The sequence below is a fragment of the Xyrauchen texanus genome, chromosome 20 (assembly GCF_025860055.1).
Source record: "Xyrauchen texanus isolate HMW12.3.18 chromosome 20, RBS_HiC_50CHRs, whole genome shotgun sequence".
NCBI lineage: Eukaryota > Metazoa > Chordata > Actinopteri > Cypriniformes > Catostomidae > Xyrauchen > Xyrauchen texanus.
The window spans coordinates 30,680,245-30,702,401 of record NC_068295.1 but is presented as its reverse complement, the minus strand read 5'-3'; the positions used below and the strand labels follow the sequence as shown (position 1 = coordinate 30,702,401).

General features: G+C 39.0%; 1 protein-coding gene across 1 annotated transcript in view; it reads left to right on the top strand.

Moving 5' to 3' along the window:
• Window positions 1-22,157, top strand: part of ccar1 (cell division cycle and apoptosis regulator 1) — a 29,005-nt gene that overhangs the window by 5,510 nt on the left and 1,338 nt on the right. Inside the window, 20 exon segments of the mRNA XM_052151438.1 lie at window positions 248-374; window positions 1,624-1,737; window positions 3,894-4,086; window positions 4,166-4,178; window positions 4,180-4,305; window positions 4,395-4,550; window positions 4,745-4,970; window positions 5,128-5,241; window positions 13,511-13,677; window positions 14,437-14,647; window positions 16,451-16,534; window positions 17,614-17,802; window positions 17,884-18,075; window positions 18,375-18,593; window positions 18,742-18,877; window positions 19,311-19,399; window positions 19,510-19,656; window positions 21,283-21,406; window positions 21,516-21,701; window positions 21,948-22,153. Coding sequence (XP_052007398.1) covers window positions 248-374; window positions 1,624-1,737; window positions 3,894-4,086; window positions 4,166-4,178; window positions 4,180-4,305; window positions 4,395-4,550; window positions 4,745-4,970; window positions 5,128-5,241; window positions 13,511-13,677; window positions 14,437-14,647; window positions 16,451-16,534; window positions 17,614-17,802; window positions 17,884-18,075; window positions 18,375-18,593; window positions 18,742-18,877; window positions 19,311-19,399; window positions 19,510-19,656; window positions 21,283-21,406; window positions 21,516-21,701; window positions 21,948-22,153 — 3,019 coding nt within the window.

The following is a 22,157-nucleotide window of genomic DNA, read 5'->3' as shown; positions in this document are numbered from 1 at the left end:
GCTGGTCAGGATGATCAAACAAACTGCAATGTTTTGAAATCAACCAAATGGCTTATTTAAGTTTGTCTCTTCACCTTAAACTAGGATAGGAGAATTTAAACACAGAAAAAATGACACATTATACCTTTAATCTAAATGTAATTAAAATATGCTTAGATCAGTTTATACTCCTCTCTGGAAAAGCCTTTACTGGTGTTTAGTATGTATAGCCCTTCAATTACATGTTTTGCACGTGATGTTTCTTTAGTGCGGTTAAGGGGAAAACGCCACAAGTCGGTGATCGTGTACTGGTGGAGGCCATCTACAATCCCAACATGCCTTTCAAATGGAATGCCCAGCGCATCCAGACTTTACCTCAGCTGCCCAACCAAACGGTGAGCACATGGTCTAAATGGATCCACGACAACAAGGCTAACAAATACAATCTGGCTCTGTTTACACCTGGTATTAACATTCGTCTCAGATGGTCTCATTACTGGTGTTCAGATGAGACATTTTACCGTTTACACCTGGTTACCATTTGCCTCCAATGGTTGTTCTGTGATCACTTTTGATGAGGAGATGTGATGTTTTGAGCAGAATGTTCAATTATTTTAGTCAAGTACATGTGTTAAATGAATATCAGATGTGCATGCTTCATCTACAAACTCTACATTTATTTATTTAACAGACAGTCTGTCAAGTCTTTATTTATGAGGTATTTCAAATTGTCTGATAGTGTAGTTATGTAGTTTTAAATCCCTTTTTGTTGCACAGTATGTGACTGATTAGAGCGAATTATGATTATGAGCGAATAGGTCATTCGCTGTTATCCGGTATGCATCAGGACTAATAAGCATTTTCACTAGGGCTGGGCAAAAATATAGTTATCCAGATGCATCACGATCTCGATTCTTAAATCTCAAGAACAATCTTTCACTCTATGTAGCAACCCTCTCTATAAAGCATACCGAATCTCATGCTATTTGACTAAAATGTCTATGATTCTCCACTGTCTAGTAAATGTTCAGATTTCACTCACCAGTGATTGAGTAGTATAGTGGAGAAGTAAAAATGTAGGGAAAAAACAAAAAAAATATATATATAATATATGTGTGTGTTTGTGTGTGTGCAACATAATATTATGCAATTTCAAGACATTCATTGATGGAATACACTGAATTTGTAAAATTTATATTTTTGAATTGTACGTAGAAGGGTTGCCTAGAAGGCTTCTGTTTAATTAAGAGCATATGCTGAGAGAATGTATTTTATTTGTAAGAAAAATAGACATTGTAACAGAAATGTACCGATGTGACTTCATATGGAATTGAATCGAGAGCTTGTCAATTGGAATTGAATTGGGAAATCTGTATCAATACCCAGCCCTAGTTTACACTACAAATGCACTATTGTCAGGTGTGTTTCTGACAACCTTTTAATTTGGTTTGATTGATCCAATCACAAAATGTTTTGGACCCCATCATACACAAATATTCACACATATTTAGCACTGTCCACTTCGGATTGGATCATCCAAGATGGATGTTAATACCAGATGTTAACGAGGCCTGTGATATCTTTCTGCTTCCACAGTGTGTCATGACAATGCTGTTGATTCCTTTGTTCTTAATCTCCATGTAGCACCAGCAGCCCCAGCCCTTACCTCAGGTTTCCCCACAGCTGTCCAGCTTTTACTCTGAAGCAGGAATGGCGCGCTACTCTGACATGCACTCTGCGGTGGATTCAAGACAAAATGTAACCCATGCCAGTTGAACTCTGCGCCCCAAATCCTCATCCTCTCCTCCTGCCCTTTATCTTTTGCTTGATCTGCTCCTTCACTCTCCTCTTTCACAAACAGGCTTTAGTCACAAGTCCTTCGGTTTCCGTTCCGTCTGCCCAAGACGAGCCGATGTTGCTGCTTCCCTCCCTGTTTTACAGCTCACAGCTTGTATGTTGGATGCCAATTTTGTAATTACACATTTTCCTTGCAATCCATAGATTGCATTTTTGGCTATTCGCGCCTGCTGTGCTATTAATGCATGTTGTCTTGGGAGAAAGATGTAGTTGTATATTTTGTGTTAGCATTCAGTGGGGTTTCAGGTGATTGTCCTGCACCTTTGTTTTAAATTTAATGCAATACCACAGCAAAACAAATATGCTATTTAAGACACTATTTAAAAAGTTCAATACTAGTATAAATATAAACAAATTAAATCAAATTATATAAACAAAGATCCAAATTAAGGAAACAGTCCTTGAAGTTTTTAAGTTACCTAACAGCAGTATTAAGGATTTTAAGTGACCTCCCAGATGCATAAATAAAACTACTTAAATGATTGTATTAGAGTACCAAAAATGCCATACTCACAGGATATGACTGTTCACACTTAGATTTATAAGGCAATCATCATCGTCTTTGTAATTTACAGACTATAGATTTACCAACAAAACTCCCAAGCCAGCTTGATAAAAACACAACCAGAAAGCGCTGTCTTTCTGCTCTTCCTGAAGATCACGTAAAACTCCTAGGCACTCACCATTTTTTCGTTGTGGTGTTTGACATCAATATATCTGAACACAAACATCACACTGAGCAAGTGCATGATGCTGTTTTTTTTAACTAAACAATACTTTAACATACCACAGTGTGCATCCTTTTGAAATGCCCCAGAATGCCTGTGCTCTTGCATTTTTGTCTTGAAAGAAAGTGCTCTTTGTGCTTTTTTAAAGAGACTTGAAAACCTATTCTGTCTTTCAGTAGGGGCCAAATGAGGTAAAAGATAACAGCATTGCTGCCATTTCCTCTACCTCCAGCTATTTCTAACCATTTATTTTCTCTTCAATGGATTCAGTGCATCTTGATAACTACTTATGGCACCCTTTTGCTCCCATTCTTTTAAAACAGGTTGCATAAACTTTAGGTATTGTAGGCGGATTAATCTTATTTATTAAAAAGCTTGTTTTATAGCTGCAAGTGGAAAGCTCTTATTTTAATTGTATAACACAATTATTGTACAACAACATGTTTGCGCTTTGTTTTGAAAGACAGCTTTTGTCTCGTATAGGGCTGGGTGATGTATATCAACAAAAATGTATGAAATGCTGTACTGTGCAAACGTTTTTGGCACGTTTTTCAAAAATAATGACATAAATAGTTTCCATGTATCAATTAATGTCATACAAAGCCAGTTAACATAAACAAGCTAAATCTGGTAAATTGGTGTGACCACCTTTTCCTTTAAAATAGCACCAATTGTCCTAGGTACACCTAGACACAGTTTTTGTTGGTTGTTGGCAGATAGGATGTTCCAAGACTGACTCGATGTTCGTGGGGGGCTCTGCCATCTATTGCAGGGCTCCCTGTTCTTCTAATATATTCTATTTGCAAAAGGAACATTTGGGTGTCTAAAATGTATATTTCCTATTGACACACTTAAGCTGAAGGTATAAATAACCATCTTAAGACAAATGTTTTTGTGAAACATCTCATGTGCAAAGACTTTTGCACAGTACTGTATACTCAATATTTTTTGTTGGCAATATAAAATTAACCAATATAATGAGTATCACAATAATTTGAATGCACTTTTTGTATGACCATTATGTTTTTTAGAGACTGTTTTAGCCTTATGATATTACTAGGACAGGTATTATAACCTGTTTAGAACCTCTGTAGCAAATGTGCAGAAGTTGCTGAAAATGCATTTAAGTTTTGCAAACAAAATTTGTATTGAAGTTTGTCTGAAATTATGGTTCTTTTGATTGGATAAAATCATCCTTTTTAGCTGTATTAACCAGCCCTATTCTCAAGCATTAGTTGATTGTAATGATATCAAGATCATGCTCTGTCATCTTGAAGATTCTACTTGGCAGCAAACCCATCTCTTCTGCGTGGTCTCTGTGTATTTTAGAGTCAGCAACCAGGCCCAAACATGATGAAACCTGGTCCCACCATGATGCAGTCTCTACCCCCTCCCACCACGTTCAGTGTCCCGGCCCAAGGGCCACCTCCATCTCTTCTGCAGGCCCAGCTCTCTGCAGCCTCTCTGGCCCCACTGCTGCAGAATCCACCTCAGCCACTGCTTCCCCAGCCACCCCCTAAAGGTACATTAACACCCCTTTGGCTTTCACAGTGCCACAATTCTACAGAATAGAATGTAATCTTTCTCTCTGCTGTGTGTAGATTCTGTGTTCTCAGGGGTTTACTGCAGCCCCAGTGCGGATGATGCCTCAGCCACAACAAGTAAGGCGTGTGGACCCCTCTACCCGCTTCCCCAGTCGCAGTGACCGACCAGAGCTCATCCTGAGGAAGGATGACCGCAGGTATTGAAGTATATGCTCATATCATGCAAAATCCATTCCTTGAGATATTGTGAATATTTTGAATTGCTCGAATTTGTCTGTTTTTCTAGTAGGGAGAGAGAGAGAGAGCGGAGAAGATCAAGAGAACGTTCACCCACAAGGAAACGTTCTAGAGATCGGTCTCCTCGAAGGGAACGTTCTCCAAGACGGCCACGTAGAGTGGTACCACGATATACTGTGCAGTTCTCCAAATTCTCCCTTGATGGGTAGGTTTTATGTTTCAGAACAAGAATCTTGAGTTGCAAATGAACTTTTTTGTCCCATACAAACAACAATTTTAAATGTATTTAGTTAGTTTTCTAAAAATACACCATCAGATATGTTAAATATGTATTGTCCAGTATAACTGTACATGAAGTATACGCCTTTGTTATGACTCTTTATGTTCTGTTCTCGGCAGTTCAAACTGTGATATGATGGAGCTACGACGCAGGTATCAGAGCCTCTACATCCCTAGCGACTTTTTTGATGCTGTGTTTACCTGGGTGGATGCTTTCCCCCTATCTCGACCTTTTACATTTGGAAACTATTGTAACTTCCACATCATGCATAAAGAGGTGGACTCTCTGGTGAAGAACACAGCTGTGCTGGACCCGCCTGATGCCAATCATACCTACAGCGCAAAGGTAAATCCACACAAACATCCGTCAATTATGGTAATCTTTTTTTGGTAATTGATCTGCTAATACTCAGTAAACTTCCTGTCAGGTATTATTCTGTGTTCCTTTACATCATGCTGTCTTTTTAATCTCCATGTATGATTAATATTGATTACTGTTATAGGTGATGTTGCTGGCCAACCCTAGTCTAGATGAGCTGTATCATAAGTCATGTGCTCTGGCAGAAGATCCAGCAGAGCTGAGAGACACCTTCCAGCATCCTGCTCGCCTCATCAAGGTACAGCTCTCTGAGTAAAACAAAAAAAACTTAAAGCAAGCTTTTGTTTGTGCCATGTTATGTAACATTAACTTATGTTACAAATGAAAATTGTTTTGCACTTGATATACTGTAGTATTTCACTGGATTAGATGACATCAAAGTGTTAGGAACTATTATTACCAGCTAACCATTTTTCATTATATTAAGAATTATATGCAACAGTAACCACCCACTTTCCAAATAGCCTTGGTTTTAGGAAGTACTTTTCCTGTTTATTTTCACCATAGTCATTTAAAAAAAAATCCTTTAGGCCTTGAATCGAACCAACCAGCACAGAGATGAGTAAAAAGAAAATACTTGATAAGCTGGAAAAAGTCAATGGTACGAGACTTTGACTCCATTAGTTGTGAAGGAATGACTTAACTACATATTACATAAAGCATTGCAAATTATATTGCTACAACAAAAACTAGTGGTCCACGATATATCCCCGTGGTCAATAAATCGGCAGATATTTGGTATTTTTTTAATTATCGGCATAGGCCGATAAATATTCCTGTGTGGCCAATTCGTTTCTTAAGCTGAGATGGTGCCAATAATTGCCTGCTTGCATATGAAGGAGTCATCTGAGATAGGTAAATGACCAATCACAGTTCGTCTTGTTGCTATGTGGCATCGCACACAACGGTCTCACATATCAGAACCACGACAGACGCGTATTAGCTCATGACATCTAAGGTGTTTCATTCTCTCTCTTCTCAACAGTTCCCTGTAACTGTAAACTGTCTTGTCTAATGATAAAAAGTCAAATATCAATAAAACCTCTATCATAAACCATCTGCATATATGCGGATATCTTATGGACCTTGGATGGACTCTCGAGTCAGTTTGACCTGTTTGAACTTTTAACACTGAATTACAACAACTTTTAAAGCAATCTCTGTAACTTTCTTTTGTTAATAAAAAACAAAATGTTATTAATGAGAGAGTGCAACAAAAATCCATCTTCCAAACCATGTCTTTACCCAAAGACACTTTGATAAACCTGTAATAATGCTTTATTTACACGCCCGTGCGTGTCACATCATATCCGTACACAGAGAAAATAAGATCCGGCTGCTGTAGCGTGTGTGTGGGAGTAGTGTGACGCTGAAAGTTTGATGTCACAATGAACAAGAAAAATTTTCCATGAATCATTCAAAACTGCAAACCTCAGGGGAATCACCGGTTGTAAAATAAAAAACCCACAAACAGAGCAGAGTCTACAAGCAAAAAGGGAAAGAGACAGAGTCCGTAATAAAACCTGAATCTACATCAGCTTGGCTTTTCAGAGGTGGTGACAACTCTGAGATCTGAAAGGATTTAAAAGTGCCCCAGAGATGGATTTTTTCTTACTCACAGGTTAGATGTTTTATTGATATTTTTTATGTATAGTTGTGTAATCACACACACACACATCTGTGTGTGTGTGTTTGTAGTGAAACACAATAATTACACTAATCGTGCAGAACTTTTCACTTGCTAGGGCACGTGTGTATTTTTCTTTATAACGGAAATGATTTATATAAATAAATCCTTTAGTCCTAGGCTTGCCAAGGACATGCGTGTCTTGAAATGATGTTGACGACTTTTTGATAGCATTGACAATCTATAAATGAGTTACCATAATTTCCGGACTATAAGTCGCAACTTTTTTCCCACGCTTTGAACCTCGCGGCTTAAACAACAATGCGGCTAATATATGGATTTTTCCCGCTTTCAAATTTTATTTAAAAAATAAAATAAAACATTCTGTGACGTGCTCAGTTTTTTGGCGGCATGAAGCTTTCATTAGACCAATGAAATTGCCGAACGGGTTAAGGTCAAACAACTTTTTTGTTTACTGTTTAGATTAAATCGAGCGCGCTCAAACTTCCCATCATTCTGATTACGGTAGTCATTTTGTCACCCTCAAGACACGGAGAAATGCATATGATGCAGCTTTCAAGTTGAAGGCGATTGATCTGGCTGTTGGAAAGGAAATAGAGCTGCTGCACGGGAGACGTTGGAAACAGCAGCGTGATGAATTGACTCAGTGCAAAAAGACAACTAAAGCTGAGGCTATTCAACTCCGACATCGAAGGAGATGACTTCAGTGGTTTCATGTGCACAAGAGGAGGAAGATAGTGACCAATGACTTTCTTGCTAGGCTACTGTTTACTGCAAATTTTTTATTTTTTGTTACAAGCCGTGTGTGGCAGCGGGGGCGTGGTCTAGCGCCCGTCCGGGAGAGAAAAGCGGTAAGGGCGCTTACACCTGAGCTAATGTCTAACACCTGTGTCTAATTTCAGTAAGCGTGGGGAGAGCGGTATAAAAAGGCAGCAGAGAGAGAGAGAGAGAGTGAGTGAGTGAGTGACAGACACACACACGTCAGTCTAGTGTTGGCGTATAGAAGTCCAAGAATTGAGAAACTTTATGAAATTGATTGTAAACATTGCTGTGGCCAGTAAAGGCCTTACCTGGAACGTCAAGTGCCCTGCTTCACGTGTCCTTCTTGGGAAAACTGTCACACTGGCACCAGTGTGACAGTTTTCAGCACTTGATGTAATGCCCTTACCGCTTTTCTCTCCCGGACGGGCGCTTGACCACGCCCCCGCTGCCACACCGTGTTTCGTTAAAGCCTATTTATTTTTGTTACAAGCCGTGTTTCGTTAAAGCCTGTGTAAAGTTCATTTGTTTCAAGGTAGGCACCTGCGGCTTATAGACAGGTGCGGCTTATTTATGTTCAAAATAATATTTTTTTTTAAATTCAGTGGGTGCGGCTTATATTCAGGTGCGCTCAATAGTCCGGAAATTACGGTAATATAATGGTCTTTTTGGCCAGAATATCCTGCAGTTATAAAAACTTTAGAACATTTGACCTTATCAGACTAACAATTGTTATGTCTAATGTTAACGAATGTTGCCTAACTTTTGTAACATAATTTATTTCAAAACATCAAGGTTTACAATAAGTCAAAACAACAGCATAAGAAATGGCACTTATCTGCTCAGGTGACATGTTTTCGGATATCTTTCTTTCGTTATTTATTTGTCTTTTATATTTGTATTTATCGCTCTGAAAATATGTCCTGTATTCATATGTACACCAGTGCCTCGAACCACATTCATTTGCACAGTGTAGCAGAGCCAATGCACAACTTATGTCATTTTCAAAACAATGTTCTTCTGCAAGAGACATGCAGTTTTATTTTTTTAACCGCTAGAGGGCCAAAAGTTACATAGTGTAGCTTTAAGTTTCAGCCTGAAACTTCATCTGAACCTTGCAATGTAATTTTATTACATTTCATGTATTTATAAACAAAGCTACAAAATAAAGTCCCTATTTTGTACCTCCAGTTTAATTTCACCCAGATCATAGAAAAACGTACGAGAAAGCTGAAAAATGGTAGAAAAGTTTTAAGTGTTATTATGTAAACTCACACTCATAATTTCACACACCCCTCCAAAATCACAATCATACACAAACACACTGGCGGACAAAAGTTTGGAAAGAAATTGGTACTTTTATTCACCAAAGTGGCATTCAACTGATCACAGTGTATTGTTAGGACATTAATAACTTGAAAAATGACTATTACAATTTGAACTTAAACTACTTCAATGAGTTCTCATTAAAATATCCTCCACGTGCAGCAATGACAGCTTTGCAGATCCTTGTGGCTGTCTTGTCGGGCACTTCTCACGTACCTTACAGTCTAGCTGATCCCACAAAAGCTCAATTATCTTTTTGATTTTCTGTTTCAAAAGTGTCTTTCTTTGCAATTCTTCCCATAAGGCCTGCACCCCTGAGTCTTCTCTTTACTGTTGTACATGAAACTGGTGTTGAGCGGGTAGAATTCAATGAAGCAGTTTCTCAAACTAGAGACTCTAATATACTTATCCTCTTGTTTAGTTGTACATCTGGGCCTTCCACATCTCTTTTTGTCCTTGTTCGAGCCAGTTGTCCTTTGTCTTTGAAGATTGTAGTGTACACCTTTTGTATGCAATTTTCATTTTTTTGGCAATTTCAAGCATTGTATTGCCTTTATTCCTCAAAACAATGATTGACTGATGAGTTTCTAGAGAGTTGTTTCTTTTTGCAATTTTGTCCTAATATTGACCTTAAGACATGCCAGTCTATTGCATACTGTGGCAACTCAAAAACAAAGACAATGTTATGCTTCATTTAACGAACCAAATAGCTTTCAACTGTGTTTGATTATAATGGCAAGCAATTTTCTTGTACCAAATTAGCAGTTTATCAGGATTACTCAAGGATAAATTGTTGGATTGATGACTGCTGGAAATGGGGCCTTTCTAGATTAGATAAAAAAATGACTTTCTTTCAAATAGTGATGGTGCTGTTTTTAAAAAAAAAATATTATATCCCCTTTGCTCCCAATTTAGAATACCCAATTCCCACTACTTAGTAGGTCCTCGTGGTGGTGCGGTTACTCACCTCAATCCTGGAGGTGGGGGACAAGTCTCAGTTGCCTCCTCTTCTGAGACCGTCAATCCATGCATTTTATCACATGGCTCATCGTGCATGGCACTGCAGTGATTCCGCATGTGGAGGCTCATGCTACTTATCATGCGCCCCCTTGAACCCCTTATTGCTAACACACGGAGGTGACCCCTTGTGACTCTACCCACCCTAGCAACTAAAAATATAACACAGTTTTGATATATTTGGGATTTTGTTTAGTCACAACATAATTCCTATAGTTCCATTTATGTTATTCCATAGTTTTGATGACTTTACTATTATTCTAAAATGTGAAACAAAAATTATAATAATGAGCAAGTGTTTCAAAACGTTTGACTGGTAGTGTGTGTGTGTGTGTGTGTGTATATATGTATATGTATGTATATGTGTGTGTGTGTGTGTGTGTGTGTGTGTGTGTGTGTGTGTGTGTATAAAAATAATAATAATAAACACACACATTTAAAACTATAAGTCCCTCTCCATTGACCCTCCCCGAGAGCCCTCCAAAAATGCCAAATTGCTGCCCCACTTTTTTTCAAACAACTCCCGGTTGTCTAGCCTTCTATACGCCACCTCCTTAAATAGGTATTAAACGATTAGTCGTTCAAAGGTGAAAATATAATATCGTTGATAAAAATCAGCTTACACCTGGCTGAGGGAGAGAAAGAAATACACAACTCACAGTCCACATGCACTCTAAACTTTCCAAAAAGCTTCAGCTGATGTAGATCACAAAGTATGAGGGAATTCTAATGCAAAAATACAAAGTAAGTAAATACAGAAGCATTCTCGTTGTGGAATAAGTGGAGCTGGAGCTGCCGCTCTGCTGAAGGAAACACCCTGACGTTACATCTTAAATGCAGTTATATTTAATGTGTAATACCTTTATTAAAGTTCAAATAATACTGAAGCAGATCATGTATATAACTACAAACTCAAAAACTGGCATTTTTCTGTGCGGTCAGTGCCTCCTCTATGAGTTGCGCAAATGACCCGATCTAAGGGGGAGAGACTGAAATTGCATTCAGCTGATGCGCACACTGTCACAATACGCAGCTTTATTAATACGAGAGAGTTTGTTTTTTGTTAGTTAAAGATGGATTGAAGTGAACAGAAAGGTGAGAGAGGGTAGTCTTTGCCCCATTATACATTGCAACAAAATATGTTTTTATGTTTTTTCCAATATAAATATGTAAAACTCTTTTAAAACAACATACTTTTTTAGCAATTATACTGCAGAATTTTTTTTATCTGAGAATGTTGAATATAATATTAAAAATACAAATATTTTAAAATATAAAAAAGTCCTTTAAAAAAAGATGCATTCCCTAAAAAAGCCCTGATCATCAACGTTAGATACATAAATATTAGTCAAAATCAACCTTTGCCCCTGAATTTCTGCTAAATAATAATGACTCTTTCTAATTTATCTTTAATCTGTTTGAGACATTTGAATTGTAGATGTTTACTTATCAATGTAATGACTCCCCTGCTCTTACTTGAGCCAGCATTAAAGAAAACATGTCCACCCCATATCTTCCCAAATTATTCAGCTTCCTGTGGGGAAAGATGCGTTTCTTGAACAAACACTATATCATATTTCTTACGTTTAAGAAAATAAATAACCTTCCTTTTATGGGGTGCCCCAACTCATTCACATTCCACGTGGAGCGAGACAATCCACTCATAATAACATTTGACATTTTGATATATTAGAAAAAAAGATTGTGTGTCAAAAACAAAATTATGAAGACCACATTCCAACATTGGAGCAAAAAACAAACCCCGAACTTCCCCCAGACCAAAAAAAATAAATTACTGAAAAAAGAAAAACGTGCGCATTAACCTGTGCACTACAGCAACAACTGGTGTCCATCACTCTAACCTCAAACAGTCCATGTATACCTAAGAGAGCCCCCGTGACAACTTTTCCTTCAGATTGCACAAGTCCGGTGTTTCTATACAAATTTGGTGAGACAGAATTACACATCAGAAAATAATCTATAAGTCAAACTCCAGCCAATATGAGGCATAAGCATAATGAACATGCAGATTCATCCACATACGGTTCCTAAGGATTGTTATTCCTCAATTCAAACTCCAGCCGCCATGCAGAACAACACAGAAAGAAACAAAGAAGTTTCCTTGGACGGTCAAGTGAATGTTTAGTGAGTCGGGTCCACTCAGCTACATCGAGAGCATCACACAATGACTTACTCCTTCCATTGACATTATGAAGGACATCACTTGCTCTAGACATGTAAATATTTTGCGGCCATCCTTAATATCTATTCTCAATTTGGCCTGGATCATCAGTGCAAAAGCTAGATTCCGTTGATGTAAGAGTTTCTTGCATTCCTTGAATTGATCACGTTTCTCTCTTGTCGAGTTCGCAAAGTCTGGGAACAAGAAAATGCTGTAGTTCTTCCAAAAAAGCCTTACTTTACACTTTGCCTCGCATAACGCACGATTTTTATCGGATGATCTCAGAAATTTGGCCAGAATTGATCAGGGCCTGACTCCCTCAGCGGATCTCCATGCTGGAACCCAGTGAGCTTGCTCGATTTCCAGCTTATGGCTTGTTTTGTCAAGCCGACTCTGGTAAAGCTCATCTAGGAATTTCACCATATCTCAGCCGCCTTCGTTCTCAGGAATTCCAACAATTCGGACATTGTTTCGCCGGTTACGATTCTCTAAGTCTCCCAACTTTTCACAAATGCTCTCCAAGTTTGTCTTGGTTGTTAGTGGGTTAGCAACTAATTCCCTCTCCGATGACTCCAGATAATCGATCCGTCTCTCGACGTCCCCCACTCTTTTAACCAACTCAGAGAATTTCATCATTGATCGACGTATTATAACAAGATCCTCCAAGTCAGCAACAACCTTCGCCAGCATTGCCACTATGCTTGACAGTTGACACTGATACTCTCCCACCGCACCGTCCAAACTGAACCCCCAGTCTGCGGCCCTGTCAGGGGTATCAGCTTGAACACGTAAGTGTCTTATAATGTCTCTAGAGCCCGAGGATTCTGAATTCTTTTACATTGTCTTCATAGAACAGTTATAGAACAGGGTGTATCGAATCTCACCGGTTTATGACTCAAAAAGTATAAAAAATTTGCAAAGTGCGCAGAGCTCGCCATTCACAAATGTTGCCATGCGACTCCCCCTGCCTCGGCACTTTTAATATTCTCTTCCAATTCCATGAGTTTTTGTGCTTTGGATTTTTTGGTGAATGTATTGTAGAATGTAGAAATGTATTACTACACATAAATAGTGTAGTACTTTACTTGTAATTAAGCAATTAAATGAATATGAATTTGTAAATGAATGCAAATCACACCCACTGGTTGCTTCTTAGGAAACCATATTCCATCTTTTAACAAGGTATACATGTTATTCACTTAGAATACATTTTATGGAGATTTTAAATTCCATTTTTACCTTCTAAACCCTGCTGTTGCAGTCAATTAAATGATCTGTACAGTGACATACATTTTCTTGTACTCCTGGTCACTAAAATATTTTTGTAAATTTTAATGGTGATATGTGTATGTTTTGTGTCACTGGTGTCGGGGAGCTGACTGTGATGTCTCTGTCCTATTCCATTGCTGAACGCTTTGCTGTGTGGAATAGGATGTTATCTGATTTTGTCTCCCCCTGTGTCCGCCAGATACACACAATGCCTGTGTAGCTGTGCCGCCTTAATAATATTCAGCAGCCTTCTATTGTTGAATACTAATTAATCCCTGTTTTCTTTGTGAACTCATCTATTTTCAGTTTCTGGTGGGGATGCGAGGAAAAGATGAGGCCATGGCCATCGGGGGTCACTGGTCTCCCTCTTTGGATGGGGCTGACCCTGAAAACGATGCCTCAGTCCTTATAAAGACAGCCATACGTTGTTGTAAGGCTCTGACAGGCATTGATCTGAGTTTATGTACGCAGTGGTAAGTACAGATCCATTCTCCGTTTGTGCTGATGCATCTCCTGTTATCTCCATGTGTGCGTCTCTTAATATTAGGCCTTAACATCACAAAAGGCCCGACATACAACACCCAAACGTCTGACCCGCTGCATGGTTTTGACACCACAGTGAATCTCCTGACATGTTTGATGCTTTTGTTTTTTCTTAATTTTGATTCTAATTTCATTTATTTATTTTGTTACGCAATGTGTACGCTAATGTGTATGGCAGTCCAGCCTCTCTATCTATGTGGTGAATGCATTGATTATTTTGCTCCGAGAGCAGAGCCGGAGGAGTCGCCGCCATCGCTACTTTCTGTTCTCTATGACCTTTGTCTTGTGTTAAATATCTTACATATTTAACTTGCTTTTCATCTGTCTCAATCTGTCCTCCTTTCACACCCCGGGGGTTTGTAAAGCTATCTTTCACAAGCAACTGGTTCAGATTCATGAGTGTTGGGGGAGGGGCCTGTGGCACTGGGGGAGGGCTTTATGTTTTGTTTCGTTTATATTGTCTGTCGACCTCCCTAATACGTGGCTGCCGTTCATCCTGAGACAGTGCCGTGGAGTTTTGCAGACTGTATTTTCATACACTTCTCATTCGGGAGGGAGGGTTGTGTAACCACAAACGGGTCGCAAGGGGATCGGATCTTTCTGTATCTGTGTGTTTTGGGGAAAGTGTGTGAAATTGTGTGATGTCTCACAGAATGTTTCTTTCCAACGCGCCTCTTCCTTTGCGACAGGTATCGTTTTGCAGAGATACGCTATCACCGCCCTGAGGAGACTCACAAAGGGCGGACAGTCCCCGCACATGTGGAGACAGTGGTTTTATTTCTCCCGGATGTTTGGCATTGTCTTCCTACCCGCTCAGAGTGGGAGGGCCTGTCCCGTGGACTCAAGGAGCAGCTGGCAGAGAAAATCTTGGCTGAACGGAAGGAGGCTGATGGAGAACAGGCACTGAACGCTAATCCCTCTCTTCTCATTTCCGCTTCTCACAGGCACAGGAATAGACAAACAAAACACTCAAAAAAAATAAAAAATAAAATAAAAAACACAAAGAAACAGACAAGTATCACAGGCATCATACAAACCCACGTTTACCATCCCTTCCTGTCATTCCTGATCCTCCACCCCATTTCCTTCTGCTCTCCCCCTCTCATGCAGTCACACACAGCGGAAGAGCTTAGGTCGTATTTTAATGACACCTGCATCAACTGGTAAACCAGCTTCCAGCTTTAGCAATAAAGCACAATTACTCATCTGATGGCCGTAGGGCCCTAATTTAGACAGCAATGTAACATTGACTTAGTTGACCCTTCGCTAAGCTTCACCTCCCTTGGTTACTGTTGCTTGCTCTGACAAGCGTTGCAGAACTTCCCATATGAATAAATGGGAGATTGTCGTGTACGGCTCAGTAACATATTGGCAAAATATTAAATTACAAATGAAATTGATAATATTTTTTCATGGGCTGGAATGAAGTGACATTGTAAAGCATATTTATTTGATGTTTTGTGTAAAAACATTTTAAATTCTACAGTTCTTTCAGTCACTTGTAAAGAGAAAAGCGTCATTTGATAGTGATTACACTCCTGAGAACATTAATGTAAGTGAACAGAACTTCTCATTAAGTCTCATAATAAACTCTTTATGATGCTGTGAACTATTTATTTACTATAGCCTTTATTAAGACCTGCATCAATACATTAATACAGTTTTTTATTTTGAAAAATCTTGGTATCCTTGCTGATGCCATACATGTAAATTTACAAATGAGGACTGACAGTTTTACCCATAGCTCTCATTTTCATTTTGAGTTTGGTTAAAAATAGACATTTTTTAAATACAATGACCCAGAAACATTAAATTTTTTTTTGGATCATTCATATAACATTTGGCATAAAATTACTCGAACACATGTTACTCCTGTAAACTCTATTTGGGAAAAAAGCAAGCGTTTGTCAGAGAAATTGAGATTGTTGCTAAGATAGGATTGGTCAGAAACGCCTTTATGGTTGGGCATAACGGAGGGTCAATTACCTGATTCGACATCTGATTAAAAAATGTCCAAGTCAGTTTGTGCATGATGAAGAACCAATGAGATTTAGGAAATGAATACTGGAATCTGGAGAGCCAGTTGTGTTTATGATGTTTGTGTGTGGTTTTTTTGTTTTTGTTTTTTTAGAATGTTTTGTTATCTGATTAATTCAATGCCTGCTGAGCTCCAAATATTCTGAGTTCTGTCTCTTGTCTGTCTCTTTTATTTTGATTTACATTACTCTCTGATTGGATTGTGTTTAGACCCTTGTGGATGTGATTTTTCCAGGGAGGTTGGTTTATCCCAGGACAGTTCTGACTAGGTGAAAACAAGCTAAAAAGCAATAAACGTGCTAAAGGTAGCCGTAGGGTGTCCCCACACACATGAGTTTGGAGACCATCTGTGAGTGCATCTGTCCCCATGTCCATCTCTTGAACCCACTGTCAATGATTATCTTTTTGTATTCCACAGAACTGGCATTGATTGGCTGATGAGTGGGATCTGTTTCTGAAAGCTAGAGAGCTTCCGTGTATCCTAGCAATGGATATTTTTTTTACCCAATCAAGAACTCAGTAGGAGGAGACAATGAGAGACAGTTGTGACCTTGCTTCTTGCACGGATCAACTTTTGTTTGCAGAAAAATCATTTAGAGCCAGAGAGTGGCTTTTTGACACTTTTGTCCTTTTTTTCTCTCCCTCTCTTATACACGTGGGCAATAGGAGGAGGAGGATAAAGATGAAGATGATGCAAAGGAAGTCACCACACCGACTCATTGGACTAAGCTTGATCCGAAATCAATGAAGGTAAGATGACTTATCTTCAACAGAACAAACTATCTATTTTAGGAATGGTGGTGGCATAGTGGGCTAAAGCACATAACTGTTAATCAGAAGGTCACTGGTTCGATCCCCACAGCCACCACCATTGTGTCCTTGAGCAAGGCACTTAACTCCAGGTTGCTCCAGGGGGGATTGTCCCTGTAATATGTGCACTGTAAGTCGCTTTGTATTAAAGCCTCTGCCAAATGCGTAAATGTAAATGTTTTAGTCCTGGGGAAAAGTACATCGAAAGGTCTTTAGTCCCTGCAGTGGGAAAGGGCCTATAGTCTTGTCATCCCCTAGATGTACACATTCCTTGAAAGATCGCATTGTTTGATAAGTGCAGTATTTAAAAAAAGAAAATAAGTTTACAAATTAGTCTAGTTTACATCACAGCATCGTTTGCCGCTTGCTGTTGCTTGTCTGTGTCAGGCGATATTAGGGGAGGGAAATTCTCATTCTAGAGAGCATTTTATTTGAAAACCATTTGTAAATGCCCCTCCAAACAAGATGAGTCTTAAAAATGTTAGTCTATTTTCTTGGAAGAGAAAGATAGTAGATTTTAAATATTTTAATTACTGGGTATTGCTCTGTGAGTGCTTGTATTGAGTAAAACTTGCTCGCAAGCCAGCATGATAACATCAGTCTTTCCACTGGAAGTCTTATTGTAGACTAGTAGTATAATAATTTATTTCAATACATTTCAAAGATTAGTTCTTGGCATGCAAATGGAAATCTGCTTGTGCAATCTCTAGAAAATTATTTTAAAAGAAATCCTTATCCTCTAATTATAAACGACTGAAAAGAAAATGGTCAAACAGTGTGGGAACCCTGACGTTTTGGAGAACACTTCCATGTAGATGGCCTTAAAGGAATATTCTGGTATTCACTTCTATTGTAAGTGATTCACTTTAACCTAGATTTCTTTGGTGGTAATCAACATTATGCAACAAATGCTGTCAATTGAACTTGTATTGAACCAAGAATATTTCTTTAAAGCTAATAGACATGGACTAAATACTACAAAACTCCCAATTTTGATTTGAATCTGATTTGCACCATAGGTGAATGACTTGCGGAAGGAGTTGGAGAGTCGTTCCCTGAGCTCTAAAGGGCTGAAGTCACAGCTAATCGCCCGCCTCACCAAACAGCTGAAGACAGAGGAGCAGGTAGAGGAGTCCAAGGAGCCGGAGAAGCCTGAACCTCCATGTGTGGAGGAGGTTGAGACCTGCAGACTTGAGGATGATAAAGAGGTGAGAGAGTTCAGATGATCCTGCACTTGTGGAGTGTCTGTCAGATAAATCAGATCCAAACATGAAAATGTTTCCTTCAAGGAGGAGGAGCGTAAGCGGCAGGAGGAACAGGAGCGCCAGCGCAGGGAGAGAAGGTATGTTCTACCGGATGAGCCCACCATTATCGTCCACCCCAACTGGGCTGCAAAGAACGGGAAATTTGACTGCAGCATTATGTCCTTGAGTGTGCTGCTGGACTACAGACTGGAGGATAATAAGGAGCACTCCTTTGAGGTGAGGAGCATTGCATGTAGACAAACCAATGTAGAGAATGGAGTGCGATAGTTCACCCAAAAATGCCGTCCATTCTCACAGAACAGGTTTATGTGTTCTATCTCTGCCATTACTTTATTATTGGTCTATGTACACGTGCGTCCAATTGACATGTTTCTCTTGCATCACATCTTGCTGTTAAGCTTTTACAATGCATCACAAGACCCTCTGCATTCCTTTGCATTAGACACCATAATGAACAAAGAACTAAACTTTCATATATGGTCTCACTTCTGCTTGTCTATTGGCTTCTGTGTCAGGTGTCTTTGTTTGCTGAGCTGTTTAATGAGATGCTTCAACGAGACTTCGGCTACAGGATTTACAAAGCACTCGCTGCTATACCGAGCAAGGAAGAGAGGAAAGAGAAAAAAGAGAAAGCTAAGAAAGAGGCTGAAAGGAGGGACATAAAGAAGGAGAAGGATGAAGAAAATGGAGAGCCTGTCTCAAAGAGAATGAGAGAGGAAGATGAGAAGAAAAAGGTGGGTGCATAGTTCTAATTGATTTGCCCTAGATCTGCCTTAAATGCCTTAGTGGCATCATGATTGTTCAAATGAATTTCATTTGAAGCTTGAGGATTATTAAATACATGAGTATCCATCAGCATGATTTTATATGTGCTGAGTGTAGGATGAGGAGAAGGAGAGAGGTATTAAGAGAGAAGAATCCAAAGATGAAGATGATAATGAAGATGGAAGTAGCAACAACAACGCTGATGAATATGACCCCTTAGAGGCAGAAGATGCTGACGACTACGATGATGATGGTAGGCCTGAAACTATTTCACAAGCAAATGCATCTGGTCTGAAAACATAGGCTTCAGTTTATGTGACTCAGTATATTTACATGCAGTTTAAAAGTGAGATTTCAGTCGGAATAAATAATATGTTGTTTAAACGCTTAAATCACAGTCTCATTTTCGCAACAAACAAGGTTGAGGCATGACAAATGTTAGGTATTTACATTTTAGATTGATGTGGAAACCCCATTCAGCTGTAAGAGCTAAAAATTCATTAGAAAAACAAGGAACTGCAGACACAAGTCACCAAGAAAGCTTGAAAAAGCTGTAAAACATCTACGTCAGTTTCTTCATGTATTCAATTACACAATGTGTCATATATACTTGAACAGACTGATGAAGATTACAACTGCGCATGCAAACACATCTAAAGACAGAGGGGATCTGTTGTGTTCTTTAGATAAAGATGACGAAGACTCCAATGGGAGAGACAGAAGAGACGACCGCAGAGACGACCGAAAATCCAAAGACAGAGCTTCTAAAGATAAAGTGAGCTCTACACAAATCTCCTGCAGCATACTACTTTCCTCATAGTAAGTGAGGTGAGGAGTGGGATTATTAATTGTATTGCTTAAATGTCTTCATCTGTCTGTTTGTAGGATGAGAAGAAAAAGCAGATGTTGACATTTAACAGGGATCTGCTGATGGCCTTTGTGTACTTCGACCAGAGTCACTGTGGCTACTTGCTGGAGAAGGACGTGGAGGAGATCATGTACACACTGGGCTTGCATCTCTCCAGAGCCCAGGTGCTGCTGCTGTAGTGTTTAGTGTTGAGATGTTCTAGAGTAGATGGAGACTTAGAGGGGCATTGTACAGTCCATTGAATATGTTGTGCTGATTTGTTACTTGGATGTTAATTGTTCTGCTGAGGAAACTTTGAAAATAGTCTTCAGGCTAATTTGCAGTGGGCAAAAAAGACTCAATTTATTGTTTTGACAGCCAGACAAAAACCAAGTAAACAAAAGTACAATGTATTTAAGTGGACTCTACATTGTCCCTCAGCCTTGTTTTTAAATATGCAATCTATTCTGACTAAAGTCTGTTTAATCTGTAATTAATTATTCACTTGCATATAGTGCTTGCATAAAGTTCAGGATTATCAGTAAATGAAGAGAATGTAGAAGCTCTTTCAACACATCTATATATATTTTTTATGATTGGCTGTAATTTCAGGTACAGTATTGTTACATAGCGTAGCATAAATTGCTTTGACCTATTGTGGACCGATATACTGGTTTTACTGATTTATCGTATCGATAGTTGCTAATTTGGTGAATGGCCTATTTATCTATAGTGCAGAGTTCCTCAATCTGACAAATCTTTTGCCCGCCCCAAAGGCATGTTCACACCAAATCTGTGACCATTTTGCCAGACGCACCTCCGACAAAACGCACACAGAGTCCATGAAAAATAAAAACCAAAAACAATTTCACCCTCTTACAGTAGGCGGCGTTGTTGCTGTTCTACACAATTTTCCCAGTCTCCTGCCCTGCCCAGCTGTGAATGCTAGATGAATGCTGTTAAGGAATTTATTTAGCTATTTTGGCATAACTGTTTCATTATGTTCTTTCCATGGTGTTGACGCATGTTGCATAAATATCATCCTGTTTATATTTGAACATGTATTTTGCTACGAGAAAACAGACTCCCGAACACAACTACTTTTTTTATAATGTTGGATTAATGCCTGGATAATATAACACAAGGTTCTGTGATGCAAATACACATGCACAATAGTGCACATTAAGAATAACATGTAAAGTACAGTATAAAATATGATGCATAGGCTTAATATTAAAAATAATTCATCACTGGCTCACAGTCTTTACTTTTTTGAAATTATTGCAATGCTTTGTTATATTTTCCTCACAATAAAAATAGCAGTGTGGTTCTGAAGTTCGTTTGTGTACAGTAAAATATTGCATGTAAGAGTCTTTTTATGGGATATTTTTACTACAAATTTACTACGAATTTACCTCGCTGCTATTTTTAATGCAAGGAGAGTATGATATTCATTAAATAATGTATATTAAGACAAAACACCATAAGCAGCCTTTCAAAATTAGATGAGGTGTTTGCAGTACAAACGGTTCAAATAAGAGTTGCCGGTGTTTCAGGATTGTTTATAGTTAAAAGTTATGCAAGAAATCTTCAATTTTTTTTTCTGGTTATTATTGGGAACAATATACTGCATATGGGAATTTTGTCATTTTGGGCTTCTGTGGCCTCCATGTCTGTGCTTGTCATAGTAAAGAAAAACTTTCTAACAATTGGCTGATTATGTGTTATCAGCCTTTTACTACCTTAGTTATCAGTATCAGCAAAGTCCACTATCAGTCGACATCTAACATTTTTTGTGCTGTCTTTTTCAGGTGAAGAAACTGTTAAACAAACCTTTGATTAAAGAGTCCTGCTACTATCGCAAGCTAACGGACCGGCCTAAAGACGAGCCCAGTCCTACACTGACCCCTGATGCTCAAATAGACAACCTTTTAGGTATGGAAAGAGGATGAGCGCTGGAACTGAGAGGCTTATGTGTAACTCAAGATTACATCTCCATCATCCTACAGTAGACTGAAACTGATGTGTGTGTGCGCGCCCACAGGTAACCAAACACTGCTTCCCAGTCAGAAGAGCAAGCGGGAATTGGTGGAGAGTGGCGAATCGGGTAGCCTGATTGTCTACAACGGAGCCATGGTGGATGTGGGCAGCATGATGCAGAAGCTGGAGAAGAGTAAGAAAACCAGAGAGGAGATTGAGCAGAAACTCATGCAGCAGGACATTAAAATGGGTAATGATCTGATATGTCATATGTGTATTTGAACAATAATGTCAGTGATGTTAAAAAGCCATGCTGACCCTATTTACTTTCTAAATACATGATCCTGGTTTCATTGTGCATGATTCATCAGTACACGTTATTTCTAGTCATGGAAATTCATTGATCATTATGTTTTGGCACCCTTAATTGCAAACCTGGTACAATGTTGCACAGAAGTATCATTAGTTTTGCCAATTTAACCTTTTTGTTTTGCAGAGGAAGATGCAAAGCATTCAGCAGAACTAGAGGCAGCTAACCGTAGTCTTCAACGTGAGCTGGAGGAGGTGAAGAACAGTTTAAGAGACACGGAGAACAACCTGAGAGCATCAGACCAGCAGAAAGTCAGTTATGAACAACAGCTCCACAGCACAGTATCCAACCTTGACACCATCATGAAGGAACTACAGAGTGTTTTATCAAATGTAT